The sequence below is a fragment of the Amblyraja radiata genome, chromosome 3 (assembly GCF_010909765.2).
Source record: "Amblyraja radiata isolate CabotCenter1 chromosome 3, sAmbRad1.1.pri, whole genome shotgun sequence".
In the NCBI taxonomy this organism is placed as follows: Eukaryota; Metazoa; Chordata; class Chondrichthyes; order Rajiformes; family Rajidae; genus Amblyraja; species Amblyraja radiata.
The window spans coordinates 34,515,123-34,535,550 of NC_045958.1; the positions used below are offsets into that span (position 1 = coordinate 34,515,123).

Sequence of the window (20,428 nt, forward strand, 5' to 3'; positions counted from 1 at the left end):
TCTCAACCCTAGGTCCAGATCTGACCCTCTCCATAATTATATTGAAACTAATGGTATTGTGATCACTGGTCCCGAACTGTTCCCCAACGCATACCTCTGCCACCTGACCCGTCTCATTTCCTAACAGGAGGTCCAGCAGCGCCCCTTCTCTAGTAGGTACTTCTATGTATTGCTGCAAAAAACTATCCTGCACACATTTTACAAACTCCAACCCATCCACAGAAAGTGTTTCCCAGTCTATGTGTGGAAAATTGAAATCTCCCACAATCACTACCTTGTACTTACTACTAATATCTGCAATCTCCTTACATATTTGCTCTTCCAATTCTCGCTCCCCATTTGGCGGTCTATAATACACCCCTATAAGTGTTGCTACCCCTTTCCCATTTCTCAGTTCCACCCAAATAGCCTCCCTAGACGAGCCCTCTAATCTATCCTGCCAAAGCACTGCTGTAATATCTTCCCTGATAAGCAATGCAACACCTCCACCTCTTGCCCCTCCAATTCTATCACACCTGAAGTGGTGAGTCTGTGGAATTCTCTGCATCAGAGGGCGGTGGAGGCCGGTTCTCTGGAGGCTTTCAAGAGAGTTAGATAGAGCTCTTAAAGATAGCGGAGTCAAGGGATATGGGGTGAAGGCAGGGAGTACTGATTGTGGATGATCAGCCATGATTACATTGAATGGCGGTGCTGGCTCGAAGGGCCAAATGGCCTACTCCTGCACCTATTGTCTATTGAATGACGCATCTGCTAGCTTTAGTTGGAGAGAGGGTGCTTTAAGCTTGATCATCTCTGTTGATCTATCAGGAGGAATTTAAAAAAATCCCCAAAACTTTAGATTTTGATAAAGTTCTATCTTTATTGTGTTCAGGATCTGTGTTGAGGCAATAAATGACTCTGTTTTCTAAAATGTAAAAACTTTGTAAAGACTAGCTACTTAAAATCTAGAAATTAAAATAGTTAAGGAGGCCAAGAATTTATGCTATAATCACAAAAATAATCATTACACATTCCATAGTTTAAGAAATCTATTTAAATCAAAGAAAAAATACATGCCACCTCTTTGGTCTTAAATTTTAAATAAATAGCACATGAAAATGAGTTTTTATTAGGTTATAGGTGGTGTATTTTTTTTAAACATTTCGCACACAATGCATATTCCTGGCAAACAATTAGTAACATTTAACAATAATTTTTTCAGGAATCCATTATATAAATATATTTTTAAATGAATTATTTTGCATCTGCATGGTTAACACTTATAAATGCAACAGAGGAAGCCAAGACAATTAATTACAAATGTAGACAGTTCAGCTTGCAAAGTTATATCCCATTGAAGGTCCTTCGGCTCTCCAATGTCTTGTATTCTAAATTATATCTTTCCAATTGAAGTATTGCAGAAATACGACTTAATAAAGGTCTTAATATACTATGGAACAATTCCCTCTATTTATTTGGGCTTTCCCCACTCTATGGGAACTTCTGACAATTCCCTTCTTAAGATGATAAAACTTCACATATGATCGATCCTATGACCAAATCACATTTTATAAAGTTAGCATCAGCTATACACTGACAAGAGTTGGTATTTTCTCCCAGGGCTTCAGAGAAATGCCTGCAGTTAAAAAACCAGACACAAAGGGAAGTTACTCACCAAATCTTTTCCAAACTACATCTTGGAACATTCAGTGTTCAAAAGGGCACTTGGAGCCCAAAAAAAACAATATAATTCTGTGACGACATGAATTTGTGATCAGTGGTGACACTAACTCCCTCACAGTTCAGTGTTGGACTGAGGTAGACATACTTCGATTTATTTTTTTATGGCACTCTACCACAAAAACAATGCAATTCCACCATAGGTGGACAGCATTTACAGGGAAAAATGTAGGTTGAAAAGATGCCTTGGTCTCAAATCTGGAATAGAATATTTTCTCTGGTTCCTATGCTATTGATTATCCACAAGTCAATCTATGCCAGATCAGATGGGTGCAGTAAAGACACATCTGTAAAATGCTGATCTACATTACACAGTAATACACATTGACAAAAGGAAGAAAAATCATTTGATGATGTTTGATTGATGGCAGTGGCAGTACATACATAATTTTCACAAAATGACCAGATATTTGATGATGCTTGGATAGTAACGGCTACCAATTTTGATTGTAACTAGCAGAAATGGTGGCAAAGTATTTTTAATGATACAGAGCAAGTGAATAAAGACAATTACAAGGATGGTTTTGTTGCTTTTCTTTAGTGATTGATACAAAAAAAATGTAAGAGTCTAATGAGAAAGTTGTAATAGCAACTGGAAAGTAAGATTTGATAGCATGATTTGTCTTGTGCTGGGAAGCCTGAGCTGACATCAGGCAAATTCAGACCTTTACATAGTCATTAGAAACAGCTGGCCACAGATAGCCAATAGGTTTAATGTAAAGGAAGCTTTCCTCCTCTATTTCCCCCCTGGGGAACACAACCTGCATCAAACAGTACTGGCTCCATAGCCTAAAGCAACAGTAATTCTGTTACTGTCGAATCATTGGCCGAAAGCATGTACTTCATGAATGCACTACTCAAGGCATTTGTCAACAATTACATCAATTACTGGATAAGCTGGATGGGTGAAGAATTTCTCCAGTCATATTCTGAGGTAGCTAAGGTACTAAAGGGCTACCAGCTTAAAATGCAATTAATACATTTCTCCACAAAACGGCACCAAATTTGGCTGCTTCGGGATTTGTTTTTCTTTCCGTCTGAACAAATGCTATTAGCAACAAAAAAGAAATTACTAAAGATATCAGTAATCATTCTCAAATGACCATTTGATATTCTTCCACATTAACATGCCGAATTATACCCCATTTAAATAAATAAATGTCATAAAGGCTCATTAGGCAGTCAACAAGAAATTCCAACCTCCTCAAGGAATCACTTTTTAGTAACTGTGATTCACTAAAAAACAAAGAATAAAATAATCACCAGGATTTCAGTAGTCAAATAAGTTGCAAATGCAAATCTGGAAAACTTAAGCTACTCTCAACATCCATCCAATTATGTTTTGCAAAAATTATTCTTTTGAGGATGAGTTTAATTGTCTACTAAATGTGTCAAATGGAAAATCTGGTCAGATATTCGCACAGTTAAAATCAGAATCTAGACAATTACTAAAATACACTTTAAACGATACAAGAGAAAAAGGTTACACAAGCTCTATTTTCAACTTGGTCAATGGCCATTCATGATTTTGTTTTCAATGGGCCTGAAGAAGTTTTCATCCTTCATACTTTGGTATTCTGGCAAATCCAATTTCTCTTTTGCCTCAGATATGTCACTATAGATGGCTGTGATTAGGGAATCTGAAACAAGATGCGAAAACAAAATCAGTGATCTAAAGAAAAGCAGTAAGATTTAAAAGACCCAACACAGAACATGTCTTAACATTTCAATAACAGCACAGTGGTGCAACGGTAGACTTACAGCGCCAGAGATCCAGGTTCAATCCTGACTACAGGTGCTGTCTGTATGGAATTTGTATGTTCTCCCTGTGACTTTGTGGGTTTACTCCAGGTGCTGTAGTTTCCTCCCACATTCCAAAGACATGCAGGTTTTTAGGTTAAATGGCTTCTGAAAATTGTCCCTGGAGTGCTGGATAGAACTATGGGTGCTCGTGGTCAGCGCGGACTCGGTGGGCCAAAGGGCCCGTTTCCACGCTGTACGTCTAAACGAAACTAAATTTAAAATTCTGGTAATGATCACACAGCTGTGAAGTTTTTCCACAGCATTGAACATTTCCTCAATATAAGTGAAACCTCAATAACTCTATGACTAGCTCAAAGTACAAATAATACAAGGCTAGTAGTGAATATAACATGCAATGTAACATTGAAATGACATGGTGGAAACAGCTAAGGATAATTAATTATCGAAGCTTGCAGGCCTAAGAGTCTGTTTTCGCTCTGTATCTCTAAAACTAAAACTAAATCATCCCTGGGATCTTGTCATACCCCATATTAAACTTTGATTTTAACTACAAGAACCCTAATCTGACAGCATGCACAAAGTGCACCCATCTGCAGCTCCCACCTCGCAGCATGAGCGGCAGCTGGACTCACGAAGGAGCATTCATGACGCTAGGAGCATCATAGGTAGGAGTTTCAAAAAATTTGTCACACCAATGGTGCAGATGGCAGATAGTTGGGTGATCATCAAGAGAGGAAGAGGGCAGAGAACGCAGGATTCCCCGATGATCATTTCCCTCAATAACACAGACTATTTCAAATACAGTTGCAGGGAATGACAGGGGAGAGCAGTAGCAGAGCTAGGTTTGTGGCATCACGATTGGTTCTGAAGCACAGCAGGAAGGATAGAGACAAGGAGAGTTATAGTGATTCAGTTATTAAAGGGACACAGAAAATTCCACAGCCACAAATGAGAAACCAAGATAATATATTGCTTTCTGGGTGCCAAGGTCCAGAAAAGTCTCAACTGGAAGGGAGAGCAACCAGAGGTTGTTTTGCATCAGGGTGTTGACAGGTGAAAAAAGGAACGAGATTCTGCAGAGTGAATAAGTCGGGAGACTGAAAAGCAAGACCTTAACTGTAGTTATCTCTGGATTATTTCCAGTGACCACATGCTAGTGAGAGTAGAATAGGAGGCTGGGACGGATTAATGCGTGGATGAGAAGCTGGTGCAGGGGGCATGGTTTCAGGTTTTTGGACCATTGGGATCTCTCCAGAGGTGACCTATCAGGATGCATCACAGCTTGGTTTGGCAGCAGCTCTGCCCATGACCACAAGAAATTGCAGAGTTATGGATGTAGCCCAGTCCATCAGAAAAAAACAGCCTCTCCATAAACTCCGCCTACACTTCACGTTGCCTTGGAAAAGCAGCCACCATCATGGAGGACCATTTATACCTCGTACATTCTTTCATCTCCCCTCGGGCAGAAGATTAAAAAGCTTGAAAGCAATCTCTAGATTCAGGAACAGCTTCTTCCCTGCTGGTATTGGACTACAGAATGGTCCTCACATAATGCAAGGATGTAGTCTGCATTTCCCAACTTACCACAGCATCCCTCGCATGTTTTTTATTATCTGTATATACCCTGTGATAAGACTATTTTCTTCCCTCTGGTATTTTAATTTTGTAATGGCATGCCTAAATTCATGTAAAGAATAAGATTGAATAGCACAACGTTTTTCACTGTACCTCTGCATACATGACAATAATAAAGCAAGAATAAATCTTACCTAATGAATCAAAAGATTTCTCTGCACGGATATATCCAACAATAACAATGCTCAGAATTTCTCCATAAAAATCTTCCTTGAAAGTATGAATAATATGTGTTTCCTGAAAAGAGATAATAGAACTAGAATTTTAAAGTACTTGCATAGCTGTGTTATTCCTAGCTGAACACATTAACTATTATTTCATAAATTCTAATTGCTACCAGTGAAATACAACTGCACACCCCAAAATCCCTACCCGAAATGGCTTATTTGTTCAAGGCAACTCAACATATTATTTCACAACCTGAATCAGCTAATCCTTCCAGATCTTTGGAATGATCAAAGTGGATCTAAAGCTCTGGATCAATTAAAAGTAAATTTCTGATTTAATGGTATTTGCTCATTCAGAAATTCCTTCTGCACCCATCCTACCACTAGAATTGATGATTCATACAAGGTGCAACACACAAATTGCATTCGGCACCTCCTCATTTTTAAAGCCTATACCGTGATAAAAATGCTGTTGATCCCATCTATTCTTTGCTTCTCTGTCTTTGTCATCAAAACATGCAATGCTTTCCAATTTGAAGGAAGTATACAAATGTTGGAAGCCACTTGATCATCTTTAATGTAGCTGAGCGTGTGTGTGTGTGTGTGTGTGTGTGTGTGTTTTCGAAAAACGACGCGCTGACGGTTAAAATGTTACATTCCGGTAGAGATTTATCTCGTGGACTCCAAAATAGAGATTTATCTCATGGACTCTCTTATCTGAAAGATTCATGCATTATTTCTCGAGTTATTAATCAAAATGTTCATAAATCTGAAATTACTTTGAATCTAAACGAGATGGTCTCGCTGATGACGTCACAATGGGTCTGCGGCACGCGGCCTGCGCTGTGTTTCACGTGTTGCGAGTGACGTCCCCCCCCGACACGCAGTCCTTTATTTGCCCGCTGCTCACCGTCCGCCCAACCTGCTCGCCGTGCGCCCCACCCCACCCCACCCCACCCGCTCAGCATCTGCCCCACCCTATCCGCTCAGCGTGCGCTCCGCTTGCCGAGTTCAAGTCCGCCGAGTTCAAGTCAAGCCTGCAGTAGGCACAAACGACATCGGGAAGAAGTGGAAGGAGGTTCTCCAACATGACTTCAGAGAGTTGGGAAGAAGACTGAAATTCCCGACTTCTAGGGTGGTTATCTCTGGATTGATTCCAGTACCTCGTGCTAGTGAGTACAGGAACAGGGAGATAGGGGATCTGAATGTGTGGCTGAGGGGCTGGAGCAGGGAGCAAGGATTTAGATTTATAGACCACTGGGATCTCTTCTGGGGTAGGGGTGACCTGTACAAAAGGGACGGGTTACACCTTAACTGGAGGGGGACCGACATTCTGGCAGGCAGGTTTGCTAGTGCTACACGTGTGGGTTTAAACTAAATAGTGGGGGGGGGGGGGGGGATTGACAAATTGGGAGTATAAAGATGGAGTTGAAGGGGAAGTGACTACAGGAAAAATTACAAAAGATTCTCGAATTAATGGGAAGGAAAACTCGAGAATGGACAACAGGGTAAGGTCAGGGCCAATTGCGAGCGGTGCGAGGGGGGAAGTGAATACGGAGGTCAAAGTGCTGTATATGAATGCGCGAAGTATAAGAAATAAAGTGGACGAGCTTGAGGCTCAGTTAGAAACTGGCAAGTATGATGTTGTGGGAATTACTGAGACATGGCTGCAAGAGGGCCAGGGCTGGGAATTGAATATTCAAGGGTATACCTCCTATCGAAAAGACAGACAGGTGGGCAGAGGGGGTGGGGTAGCTCTGTTGGTGAGGAATGAAATTCATTCCCTTGCAAGGGGTGACACTGAAACAGGAGATGTGGAGTCAGTATGGATAGAACTAAGGAATTGTAAGGGTAAAAAGACCCTAATGGGACTAATCTACAGGCTCCCAAACAGTAGCCTGGACATAGGGCACGTTGAATCAGGAGTTAAAATTGGCATGTAGTAAAAGTAATGCTGTGGTTGTTATGGGAGATTTCAACATGCAGGTAGACTGGGAAAATCAGGTTGGTACTGGACCCCAAGAAAGGGACTTTGTAGAGTTCCTTTGTGATGGATTCTTTGAACAGTTTGTATTGCAGCCTACCAGGGAGAAGGCAATTCTGGATTTAGTGTTATGTAATGAACCGGATTTGATAAAGGACCTTAAGGTTAATGAGCCATTAGGAGGCAGTGACCATAACATGGTCAGGTTTAATCTACAATTGGAGAGGGAGAAGGGTAGATCGGAGGCGTCAGTGTTGCAGTTGAATAAAGGAGACTATGGGGCCATGAGGGATGAGGTGGCCAAAGTTGACTGGAAAGATCTAGTCTATTGTCTCCCCCCTGGCCCCTCCCCCTCTCCCCCCCTAGCCCCTCCCCCTCTCCCCCACCTCCGACGGGTCCCACTTGGTCTAGTAGTATACTAAAACTCTTCCCTTTGTTCTCAACATTCTAAATTTCTGTGTGTATGCAGGGTTGTGTTGGCATTCTTTTAACCTCCTTAATTTGTATCTTCTTCCAAAATGCTTGGCTACAGCCTTCCCATTTTCACATGCTATTCACATTTTTACCCAGGACAGGATAAACATCTTCCCGTCGCATTCCAACCTATATTTCCAAAGTTTTTTAAGTTTTAATCGTTTATTTCAAAAAAGTAACTGCTTTTCAGTGGGAGACTCTTGCAGCACTTTCCATTGATGATGTCACAGTGCCATCTCACAGATGTCCAATCACAATGGCTCTCATTTGCATATGACATCACAATGGGACAGGAGTGGGAGATTGCAACCTTCACGTGTTTCCACGAATGCAATCAACCTGGCGAGCACCATCAAATGAGATCAAATAGAACAAGTTGTCCTCCCCCTCCATCTCTACCCCTCTCCCTCACTAATCCCCCCCCCCCCCCCACCCCCACCCCCCTTCCCTCTCTGCTCCCTCTCTAGGGAGTGGTGAGTATTGGGACCTATGGGTGAGTGGTGGAGTATTGCGTTCGGGGACCAGCGCTCCCCTGTGATGCCGAGCGCTCCCCTACCCCTCAGTCTCTACCCCCTCACCCTCTCTACCCCCTCCCTCTATACCCTCTCCCTCTCTAACCGCACCTGCACAGTTGGGGCCTATGCGTGAGTGGATAGGGCGGGGGATGGGGGAAAAGGAGCAAATTAATAATATTAATATATCAGGGGGGGGGGGTTAGTGTGTGTGTGTATGTGTGACGCGACGCCCCAACCCCCCCCCCCCCCCCGCAAGCGCACTTTGAGAGGACAGTACCCAACGGGTCCCACTTGGTCTAGTATATTTATCTAAATTATTTCCAGAGTTAATCATCATGATAGAAATTTAGCAATTACTTAACCATGTAGAAGTATACAGAAACAGCTTTATTAGCCCAACTAGTAATGCTAGAAACCCATGTGCATACCAACAATCTTCACATCTTCAGTCTGATACTCTCTCAATTGCATTAATCTGGCTATTTCCAATTATCTGAAACATCAACTTTTCTTACCCTCTCTGCAGAAACAGTCTGACCAGTTAAGTATATCCAGCAATGTTTTGGTTATTCTAATATATTGGCATCCGGCAAATTGGTTTCAATTTCACCCTCATAATGCTAAGCAGCTTGTAAATTAGTGGAAGTAAACATCACCAGGGTATTGAGACCAAAATACCCTGGGTAAAGAAGGATAAAAACAGATATCACCAGATGCAGGGACAGTTTTTTCCCAGTTGTTATCAGGCAACTGAACCAACCTCTCAGTAATTAGAGAGCGGTCCTGACCTCCCGTCTACCTCATTGGAGACCCTCAGACAATCTTTAATCAGACTTTACCCTGCACTAAACGTTATTCCCTTTATCGTGTATCTATACAAGATGGATGGCTTGATTGTAATCGTGCATTGTATGCCCGCTGACTGGATGGCACGCAACAAAAAAGTTTTGCACTATACCTCGGTACATGTGACAATAATAAACTAAACGGTTTTGAGAGGATTTAGAAATTAGATGCCAGGACATAATGGCAACAGAAGATTAGAGCTCTAGAGAACAAAATCTCAGCAAGGAAGGTAAGTAAGGGTTTAAGTGGTGATCTTTGTCAATTGACAAAAAAGAAAATCACGATATTCAACTCAATTTCTCAATGTAAATGAATGGTTGACATTCACTGCCAGTCCTCACACAGAAATTGCAGGGACTAGACAACAAAATGCGTAAATATATATATTTTTGCAGCTATAACCATCATGAACCTTCAACAAAATCAATGATAGACAAGGCAAAAACTCTTCCAAATATGAAAGGAAAAAAGGTTACCATAGACTTCTTTATATTTTTATAGTACGGATTCCAACCAATGCTCATGACCATTTTATGTACATCTCTAGAGCCAACAGAAGCCCAGCCATAGTATATGCCAGTAGTGATGTCTCCGGGCAGGTTGTCCACAACAGTTTCTGGAAAATTTGCTGGAAAATTAAACAAAAGAAAGTAAGTTTTGTTCAACATATCTCTATACACTAGAAAATAATGAATACTTGTGGGCTGTAACCAACAAAGGTGGTACAATCTTAGCGTTAATGTGTAAACCCATGGAAGTCATGAAACCTACAATCTTTCCTAACATCTCAGAGATGAAAACCTAGCTCAACTAATCATATATTAAGGATTAAACGATTTTAAGGATTTAAATGGTCACTTTACTTGATGAAACCAATTAGTTTCACACTCACTAGGCAATGAAGCCTCAAATTTCATCACCTATAAATCACCGAGGTGACTATCTTAACCTGGTGTCATAAAAAAACCCACAAAATGCACCTGGTTAATTGTAAAACCCCATTTGTTTCATTTGAAGTGTAAAATGGTGCCACACATGAACAAATAACACATGAACAAATATGAATACATACCAACAGTTCAGAGTGAAGTTAAATAGTTTGTTTAAACATTTTGTCTAAGGCATCGTGACATACTGCATTGGAATACATGAATGGAATCAAATTTATCTTGCAATTGATATTTAATGAAAGGCAAATTGCAATTTTATGACAACACTTCATATTTGATATCACATTTATATCAGTTGCATTTCTTGTAAAAGTGTCTAATTGTCATCTGTATCGGCAAAGAAGCAATCACATTTTATTTTACTGCAGCTTAACAGGTGTGTAACACAATAATCCAGGTAAATATATAATAATCAATAATACAATAAATTATTAACAGCAGTGCTAAGTAACCATATTAGTGCAAAACCAAAGTCAATAGTGTAATCAAAGGCACAGTCCGTAGAACATCATAATTGCTGTTAGTGGTGTGCAGAGCTCAGGAGCCTAGTCGTTGCTGGGAGGAAGCAGTTCTTGAACCTGTTGGTCACAGTTTTCATACCTTCGACCCGATGGTAGTAGCTAAACAAGAGCATGCACAGAATAATGAGAGTTTTTGATGACGTTGACTGCCTTTTTCCTCCTACAAGTCCTCTTGATGATGGGGAGGTCGATGGACCAGGCACTGTTCATCATGCTTAATAGTGTCCTTCATTCTCGGGCTCGAAATTAGCGGTTGCCCGGGTGCCATTGACCACCCAAAGTGCCGCCGGGCAACCTAAACAACGAATCTTTTTGCCCGGCTTGGCAATCAAATACTGGTTCATACCGATAGACACAAATAACTGGAGTAACTCCGTGGGTCAGGCAGCATCTCTGGAGAATAGGAACGTGACGTTTCATGTCGGCGGCGGCTGTGCGGGGCAAAGATACTAGGTGCGTGGTGACGAAGGGTCGGAGCGAATGACGGGCCCTGAACAGTGGCAGCAGCGGCCGCGATAGCTGCTCCACCACCTCCTCCTCCCGCACCCCGCCCGGCGGAAGGAGGCCTCCCTCTCTCTCTCTCTCTCTCCTCCCGGCCTCGGTGTGCGAGAGGGGTGGTTTTGAAAGCGCCTTTGGTGGATTTGCAAGCAGCGGCCGCTATCGCCCTGATAACGGCCGCTGCTTGCCAATCCGCCAACGGCGCTTTCAAAACAACCCCTCTCGCACGCCGAGGCCGGGAGGAGGGATAGAGGGAGATGGAGGCCTCCTTCCGCCATCTGAAGCAGCTGCACTAAAGATCCTATAACTATAGGATCTTTGAGCTGCACCACTCAGCCCCGCACCTTGCTGTTGGCTGGCAGAGGAGGGGATGCGGTTGCGAGGAGTCCCAACCGCCACCCCCTTTGGCGTTGGACAGGGACGGCCAAGGCAGCGGGGCGATGTTGTCCGAGGAGAGCTGACCTTCCTTCCTCCCCACCTCCTCTGCCCCTCCTCCCTCTCTCTCTCTCTCTCTCTTGTACGCCTCCCTCCACCCCTCTTATCCTGGGACCCATCCTCTCCATCCCGCACTGATCCCCATTCCCTCCTCTATTCAGTCCTCACTGACATCCCCTGTGCTCCCCTCGCCATCTACCCCCCCCCCCCAATCTATTCATCACCCTACCCACCTCGCATTGCTTCTCCCCCATCCATCCTACACTGGTCCCCCAATGCATCCTGTACTGACCCCCCCCCTTCCCATCCATCCTGTACTTCTCCCCCCATTCATACTGCACTGATAGAAACATAGAAAATAGTTGCAGGAGTAGGCCATTCGGCCCTTCGAGCCTGCACCGCCATTCAATATGATCATGGCTGATCCACCAACTCAGTATCCTGTACCTGCCTTCTCTCCATACCCCCTGATCCCTTTAGCCACAAGGGCCACATCTAACTCCCTCTTAAATATAGCCAATGAACTGGCCTCAACTACCTTCTGTCCAATGAACTGGCCTCAACTACCTTCTGTGATCCTCCCATTCATCCCGTACTGACCCACCCTCCATTTACCCTGCACCAATCCCCCCATCCATCCTGTAGTGATCTCCCCATTCATCTTTTACTGATCCCCCATTCATCCTGTACTGATCCCCTCATGCATCCTGTACTGATCCCCTCATTCATCCCATACTGATCCCCTCATTCATCCTGTAGTGATCTCCAATTCATCCTGCACAGACCCTCCGATCCACACTGTCCTGACACTCACCCCCCCCCCCCCCCCATTCATCCTGTATTGATCCCTCCATTCAAGAAGAATGGGGGGAACAGTCTAAAGAAGGGTCTCCACCGAAACGTTGCCTATTTCCTTCGCTCCATAGATGCTGCCTCACCCACTGAGTTTCTCCAGCATTTTTGTCTACCCCCATTCATCCTGTACTGACCCCCCCCATTCATCCTGTACTGATCCCCCCCCCATCCATCCCATATTGAACCCCCCATTCAACACCACTGACATCCCCCGTGCTCTCCCCTCACAATTTTACATACTCCAACCAACACGTACTAATTCACCTGCCTCAATCCATCCATTCCTCACCGATTGCCTTCTCAACCCCTTCCCCCCCACCCCCCCGCCATCTATCCACCCCGCATTGATTCACACACCCCCTCCCTCCCTGACCAGATTGTGCTTCATGGTCTTCAGAGCGAACATTGACTATGTTTGATAACGGAATGCAATGAAATGTGTTTTAATTCCCAATGTTATTATTTGTTTTGACACCTTTAAACATGTTTAAAAGAACATTTGCTGCAGTTATGTACTTTGGCCATCTCTTGTCAGTTAGTGTAATGTAATGACAGTTATACTGTCAGATAGGTATAGTCGGTTTTAACAGCTATGATCATAAAATGCCTTTAGAAATTTCATTGCAACCTGTATATTTTGTTATGGATAAATTATGTGAGAAGCGAGTGTTTCTGTACCCATGCTAAGGCCATGTCATGATAATTTTCGGTCTTACACAGAGAACATGCTTGCATCAATCTGTAGTGTGCATGGTTAAGCATATATGTTACCATGGTCCAGGATTTATTGACACAGGTTGATCATATGCTGAATAATCCAACCACATTTTTGTTTGGAAGTGGAAAGAACTAATAGAAATTGCATTAATTGCAATGTGTAAAAAGAGTTAAGATATTGTATTATAATTTTGCTGCATGTCATTGTGGTATATATCATGTCTTGATTGGTGAATATATTTAGTTTGTGAGTTATTTGAAGCAGAAATAATATGTGAATGTGAGGCCACATTAAGATTATTGTGTTCAGTTTTGGTCACCATGTCATAAGATGTCAAGCTGGAAAGTGTGCAGAAAAGATTTACGTGGATGTTGCCAGGACTCGAATGCCTGTGCTAAAGGGAGAGGTTGAGCAGGTTATTACTTTATTCCTTGGATTGCAGGAAGATGAAGTGCGATCTTATAGAGGTGTATAAGATCATGAGAAGAACAGATAGGGTAAATGCGGAGAGTAGGGGAATCAAGACCAAGAGGACATAGATTTAAGGTGGTGGTGGGGATAGTTTTAAATGGAATCTGAGAGGTAACTTTTTTTGGGGGGGAATTCAACGATGTTAACACCAATGAATATCAGGGGTAGGTGTTTGGGCTATCCATTGGCATTTGTGGTACAATATAACGTCACTTTAGTAGCAGATGGCTGAATATTATCTTTATCTTCCCGCATGTATTTGAATTGAATTGAATGCCTTTATTGTCATTCAGACCTTACGGTCTGAACGAAATTTTGTGCCTGCAGTCATACATACATCATACAATAATAACAACAATAAACACAAATTAACACCACCACAGTGAGTCCTCCAAGCACCTCACTGTGGTGGAGACAAAAATCATAGGGCTGCAGTCTCTTCCCTCCTCTTCTCCCTCTGCGCTGAGACGATTCCCCACCGGGCGATGGTACAAACAGTCCCGCGGCTCACTGAACCCCGCAACGGGCCGGCTCAAACACCACGGCCCGGGGTGGTCGAAGCTGCCGCCCTCCAGTCCAACGGACGCAGCCGCTGGCCCGCGGCTCAACCCCGGACCCAGGTCGCCGCCGCCAGAACGCCGTCCCAGCCACCGGAGCACCGTTCCAGTCCCGAGCCGGATCACCCTCACGCGAGTGCCGTTCCTCCCTCGGGCTGGGCCACTCCGACGGGAGTGCCGTTCCTCCCTCGGGCTGGGCCACTCCGACGGGAGTGCCGTTCCACCCTCGGGCTGGGCCACTCCGACGGGAGTGCCGTTCCTCCCTCGGGCTGGGCCACTCCGACGGGAGTGCCGTTCCTCCCTCGGGCTGGGCCACTCCGACGGGAGTGCCGTTCTCCCTCGGGCTGGGCCACTCCGACGGGAGTGCCACAGCCCCTCACGGGAGAGTCTCGGCCCCTCGCCAGGCCGTCCTCACGGGAGCGCAGTTCCAGCCCCGAGCTGGGCCGCCCTCACGGGAGCGAGCCCAGGGCGAGTCCTGACAGGCTGCCTCCGGAGTCCCGAGGTCGCCAGCTCCGCCATTAGGCCTCAGCGCAGACGGAGGCAGAGAGGGGGGATACGACGAAAAAGTCGCATTCCCCCCAAGGGAGAGACAGCAAGCCCCGTTTCAACCCCCCCCCCACATAAACACAACCTAAAAACCAAAAACATAACTAGACAAAACGAAAAAAAACAACACAAAAAAGTAAAGACAAACGGACTGCAGGCGAGCCGCAGCCGTTCCCAGCGCCGCAACATCAGCAAAAATTGCCATCTCTGATCTTTAGATGAAAAAACTTATGCAGCTGAAGATGCTTAGAGATTAAGGGCACCAGCCTGAGGAACTCTTAATATGATGTCCTATGGCTGAGCAGATTAACCTCCAACAACCGTAAACAAGTTTTTCCACGTGAACTACCCTCTGACACATTTCATGGTCTTTTGAGTATTGCTTTACCCGGACTCTTCAATGTCATTTTGTCAAAAGGGCGGCAGCGGTAGAGTTGCTGCCTTACAGAGCTTGCAGTGCCGGAGACCCGGGTTCGATCCCGACTACAGGTGCTGTCTGTACAGAGTTTGTACATTCTCTCCGTGACCGCGTGGGTTTTCTCCTAGATCTTTGGTTTCCTTCCACACTCCAAAGACGTACAGGTATGCAGGTTAATTGGCGTGGTGTACGTGTAAATTGTCCCTAATGTGTGTAGGATAGTGTTAATGTGCGGGGATTGCTGGTCAACAAGGACTCGATGGGCCTAAGGGCCCGTTTCTGTGCTGTATCTCTAAAAGAAATGCTGCCTTGATATCAAGTGCAGTTACTCTTGCCATACTGCTGTATTGCCTCGTGTTACTTTAGTTTTCATAATTTAGCAAGTGGCAAATATTGGTCTAAATTCAGACTAAATAACACAAAGCTAAAAAGGAACAAATTGTGAAGTCAAATTAGAACAGTATTTATTCTAATCCCCTTAACTTTTAAACTATCAATGATTTTTTTTTAAACTGCTCTCCATTCACATTTTCCTTAACTACTCATTCTGATGCACTTTTTTCGATCTATGCACAAAATGAATGTTATGTGCAAATATTGCAACAGCCTTAGCCATGTGGCACTTTGGTAATTTCCAGTATTGTGAAAGAAGCAGCGCAAATTTATCGGAAGCAACTGCAGATGCTGGTTTAGTCCGAAGATACACAAAATGCTGGAGTAACTCAGTGGAACAGGCAGCATCTTTGAAGAACAGAAATGGGACGTTTTGGGTGGAGAACCTTCTTCAGACAGAGTCAGGGGAGAGGGAGACATAGAGATATATGGAAGGGTAAGATATGAAAACGAAATATCAAAGCAGACGATGATCAAGGTGACAGCACTTGGCCTCTACTCTCTGGAGTTTTGAAGGTTGAGGGGGACTTCTTTCATTACAGAATTATGAAAGGCATTAGCGTAGATGTTTCCACTGGCGGTAAAGTCTAGGACCAGAGGTCAAAGCCTCAGAAATAAAGAGCGCTCTTTTAGAAAGGAGGCGAGGAGGAATTTCTTTAGTCAGAGGGTAGTTGATCTATGGAACTCATGCCAAGGCAGAGATAGACAAATTCTTGATTAGAACAGGTGTCAGGGGTTATGGGGAGAAGGCAGGAAAATGGGATTAGGAGGCAGAGATCAGCCATAATTGAATGGCAGAGTAGACTCGATGGGTTTAATGGCCTAATTCCGCTCCTATAAATCCGTGAACTTGTAAATGTAGAATGGTTCATTGTTGGCTGAGGGGAAGGTGACAACGAGCCATGCAATCAGTAGAATTAATCAGGACAGTGAAACTAGTCAGAGAACTAGGGTGGATGGTGGAGATGGATAGAGAGGAGGAGAGCAAGGGTTACTTGAAGTTAGAGAGATCAATATTGCCACCACCGGGCACATTTGTTGTCTCTTTGGGCCGGAGACAAGCGGCGGCGGTGACGCGACCAGGGTGCTCCCCCGCAGCCAATCAGCGGCAGGCCCAGCAGGGACGTCACAATGCGGGCGGGCCTCTGCGCCAATGAGGTGAGGCCAGCGGCCGGGGTCACCGGTAACCAGAGCAACCGGCCGCGGGCCCGGCGCCGGAGCCACCTCCTCATCTCCAGTACATGACACAATGCGGGAAGTAAGTCAGCGGGACGGGCAACAACGGGGAGCAGTTCCCTCCCTCCGGAGAGAGGCGATGGGTGGGTGGGCGGGCGGCGCATCGGGCCGATGCCTTTCTTCAGACTGAGGGGAATTCGACCCCAAAATGTCACCCATTCCTTCTCTTCAGAGATGCTGCCTGACCCGCTGAATTACTCCAGCATTCTGTGTCTATCTTCGGTGTAAACCAGCATCTGCAGTTCTTCCCTATATATTAAATAATGTCACGGCAACACGGGGAACCCTGAGGCCCCCGCACCGCATATTATCACCGAGAATACACCCCCAACCTGCACCTAATCTAGTCTGAAGCAGTGTCCCGGCCAGAAATGTCACCGATCCCTGTTCTCTACAGATGCTGATCCTACACATGTTGCCCGGCCCGCGGAGTTGTGACCTTGCAAAGTTGTATCTTTGATCGAGCCGGACACTGAGCGGCCGAGAGCCCCGCATGTCGTGTCCCGGCCCGGCCCGGCCAGGCCGCTCACTCTCCGCCGTTACCTGTGGGGATCCCCAGCTCCTTGCTGCCTCGGCCGAATCCTCGCACCACCTCACCGCGGCAGTAATACGGCAAACTCCTCATGGTCCCCGCTCCGATTAAAATGCGCCAGGGTTAACGAGGGAGAGGCTGCCCAGCCCGTCTCCTTCCTTGCAGCGGCCTGACTGCAATCGCACCAGCTCTACCGTTTCGCCGCCGTTTAAACACTGTGTTCCTGGTTTTTGTTCGCTTTATCTCGCTGCTCGCTTCATCCTCCTCCTCCTCCTCCTCCTCCACCGGCGAATAAGAAGCCGGCTGGTGTTTGACCTCGCCGTGGCCCGGCAGCGCCGCCCGTTGCCCGGAGGATCAGCCTCTCGTTTTGTTGCTGGGAGGAAAAATATCACCTGTTTTCTCGGAATCTCAGTTGCAGCAGCTTCTGTGACCGGACAAATGAAGTCACCAAAGCACCTGTGTCACACCATCCACTGACTCACTGCATTCCAACTCACCAGAGAGTCAATATTGTAGCAACACCTTCTCACAGCTGAGTGGTTGCAGAAATTCGACTCCATCTCACATCTAATAATTTAAGGCAGGCAAACACTGATCTTGACGAAAGGATGCACACAAGCCCAATCTTGGCTCAACTGGTGTCAAACATCAACACTATTTCCAGAGAGAGACAAGGAACTGCAGATGCTAGAATCTTGCGTAGAACACAAAATGATGGAGCAGGCCAGGCAGCACATATGGAGGACATGGATAAATGACATTTTGGGTCAGGACCCTTCTTCAGACTATTATCCTCAGGCATCCGTCGGAGTGGCCGAGCTCGGGGAGGTACGGCGTTCCCAGCCCGAGGGAGAAGCGGTGCCCGGTCGGGGCGGTCCAGCCCGAGGGAGGAGCGGCGCCCGGTCGGGGCGGCCCAGCCCGAGGGAGGAGCGGCGCCCGGTCGGGGCGGCCCAGCCCGAGGGAGGAGCGGCGCCCAGTCAGGGCGGCCCAGCCCGAGGGAGGAGCGGCGCCCAGTCGGGGCGGCCCAGCCCGAGGGAGAAGCGGCGCCCAGTCGGGGCGGCCCAGCCCGAGGGAGGAGCGGCGCCCAGTCGGGGCGGCCCAGCCCGAGGGAGGAGCGGCGCCCAGTCGGGGCAGCCCAGCCCGAGGGAGGAGCGGTGCCCGGTCGGGGCGGCCCAGCCCGAGGCTGAGACGGTAACGGTAATCACGTGAGGGCGATCTGGCTCGGGGCTGGAACGGTGCTCCGGTGGCTTGGGCGGTGGCCTGAGTCCGGGGTTCGGCAGCGGGCCAGCGGCTGTGTCAGCAGGACTGGTGGGCGGCAGCTTCGACCACCCCGGGCCGCGGTGATTGAGCCGCGGGACAGTTTTTAACATCGCCCGGGGGGTATCGCCTCAGCGCAGAGGGAGAAGAGGAGGGAAGAGACTGGAGACCTAAGACTTTTGCCTCCATCACAGTGAGGAGATGTTGGGTGGACTCACTGTGGTGGATGTTAATATGTGTTTATTGTTGTTTTTTATTGTATTGTATTGTATGTATGACTGCTTCAATTTCGTTCAGACTTCGGTCTGAATGACAATAAAAGGTAATCTAATCTAATCTAATAATCATATACTATCAGGGCTGCCAACTCTCAAGCATTGAGAGTGAGACTCACGCATTCACGAAATTCTCACGCTGATCACAGAATTTCTCACGCTCAAAATATTTTTTGTTGTTGTTTTTTTAAATAAATAAATAAAGGCACGAGCAATTCAATTCGCCCATAGCTTCCAGATCTCCCACACACTCACGAATGAGAATAGCTTTCTGTCGGCGGGTTTCCAGTAAAGAATGAGCAATTTGATTGTCTTAAGCCCATCGCACACTATTTAAAATGTCAATGTAACTGCAGTACTAATGATTCCTTTTGACATTCATGGAACCAAAATCTGCAGGTGCTGGAAATTCAAAATAAAGCAAAAATTGTTTTAGAGGTGAGTAACAACCACGAGGCGAATATATAAGGTGAATGCATAATGTTTTTCCCGGGATATGTGATTCAAGAACTAGAGGGCATTGGTTTAAAGCAGGGGTGTCAAACTACCGGCCCGTGAATGGGTCCAATCCAAGATGATTTGGGGGAAAAAAAGTAGTCTAAACTAAGCTACACATTCCCGTGCAGATGGTGTGATAGGTGAGACACGGCGGTGCTCCCAGCACCGACCCCTGAGGCACCGCGCACTCCTCCCACCCTCACCTCCGGTGGCTCTGTGTACGTCGGCCGCTCTGTCCACGCCCCATGGAGTTTTAATCCCGGCCCGGAGCCAGGAGCGGACTGAGTGAGTGTGGGCGTCAGTGCCGCCTCCGGAGCCGCGGCGATGAAACTCGGGCTAAGGCTCCGCTCCGATACCCGACCCCCGGGTCACTGACCCTCACCTCCCCAGCTGGACACAGAGCACTTGGGCCGGCCTGCATTCCCGGGGGGGTGTGGTGGGAAGAGACCGGGGGGGGGGGGGAGAGGGAAACGCTCCCCGGACATCGGCAAGTCTCCGAATATCCGCTCACTCTGGGTGTTGTCGTTGCTTGACCGGCACACAACCTAACACACACACTGACACACACCCAAGGACACACCCTCACATGTACATTCTCACACTCTCACACACAACCTCACACACACTCTCACAAACACTCACACACACACCCTCACACACACTCTCACACACACTGACACACACACTCACACACACACTCTCACACATCTTCTCACACAACCTCTCACACACCCTCACACATACTGATTGTTTGTATTCGGGATGCTTAGCACACTTGAATAAAGGCTCGGACACGGGTGTAATCTTACAAGCTTCTTTGCTACAGGACGCCACCTTGAGTCTCCCGCACATGCGTACTTGCACAACATATGACAAGACATTCATTACATATGCTAATTACATATGCTAATTATCACATACCTAACACTCCTCCCCCTTTAACTTGGAGGCAGGTAACACCACTTCTATTACATACTCAACACTCCTCCCCCTTTAACTTGGAGGCAGGTAACACTATTTCTATTACCCACATAACACTCCTCCCCCTTTAACTTGGAGGCCCGTAACACCATTTATATTACATACATAATACTCCTCCCCCTTTAACTTGGAGGCAGGTAATACCATTTCTATTACATACACCGCACTCCTCCCCTTTTAAGT

General features: G+C 46.2%; 1 protein-coding gene across 1 annotated transcript; it reads right to left on the reverse strand.

Moving 5' to 3' along the window:
* Positions 1-844: 844 nt before the first annotated feature.
* rfk (riboflavin kinase) lies at positions 845-17,897 on the reverse strand. Its single transcript, XM_033017570.1, has 4 exons — positions 17,246-17,897; positions 9,581-9,732; positions 5,253-5,355; positions 845-3,359 (listed from the first exon to the last, which is right to left on the reverse strand). The coding sequence occupies exons 1-4, from the start codon at positions 17,325-17,327 to the stop codon at positions 3,229-3,231; spliced, it is 468 nt and encodes a 155-aa protein (XP_032873461.1). The 5' UTR covers positions 17,328-17,897; the 3' UTR covers positions 845-3,228.
* Positions 17,898-20,428: the final 2,531 nt, after the last annotated feature.

Excerpts from the sequence above, each read along its gene's own strand:
- rfk (XM_033017570.1), bottom strand. The coding sequence starts at position 17,327 with ATGAGGAGTTTGCCGTATTACTGCCGCGGTGAGGTGGTGCGAGGATTC. Across the intron at positions 9,733-17,245 it reads GGAGCTGGGGATCCCCACAG|CAAATTTTCCAGAAACTGTT; the intron begins GTAACGGCGGAG and ends TTAATTTTCCAG. Across the intron at positions 3,360-5,252 it reads GAAATCTTTTGATTCATTAG|ATTCCCTAATCACAGCCATC; the intron begins GTAAGATTTATT and ends ATCTTGTTTCAG.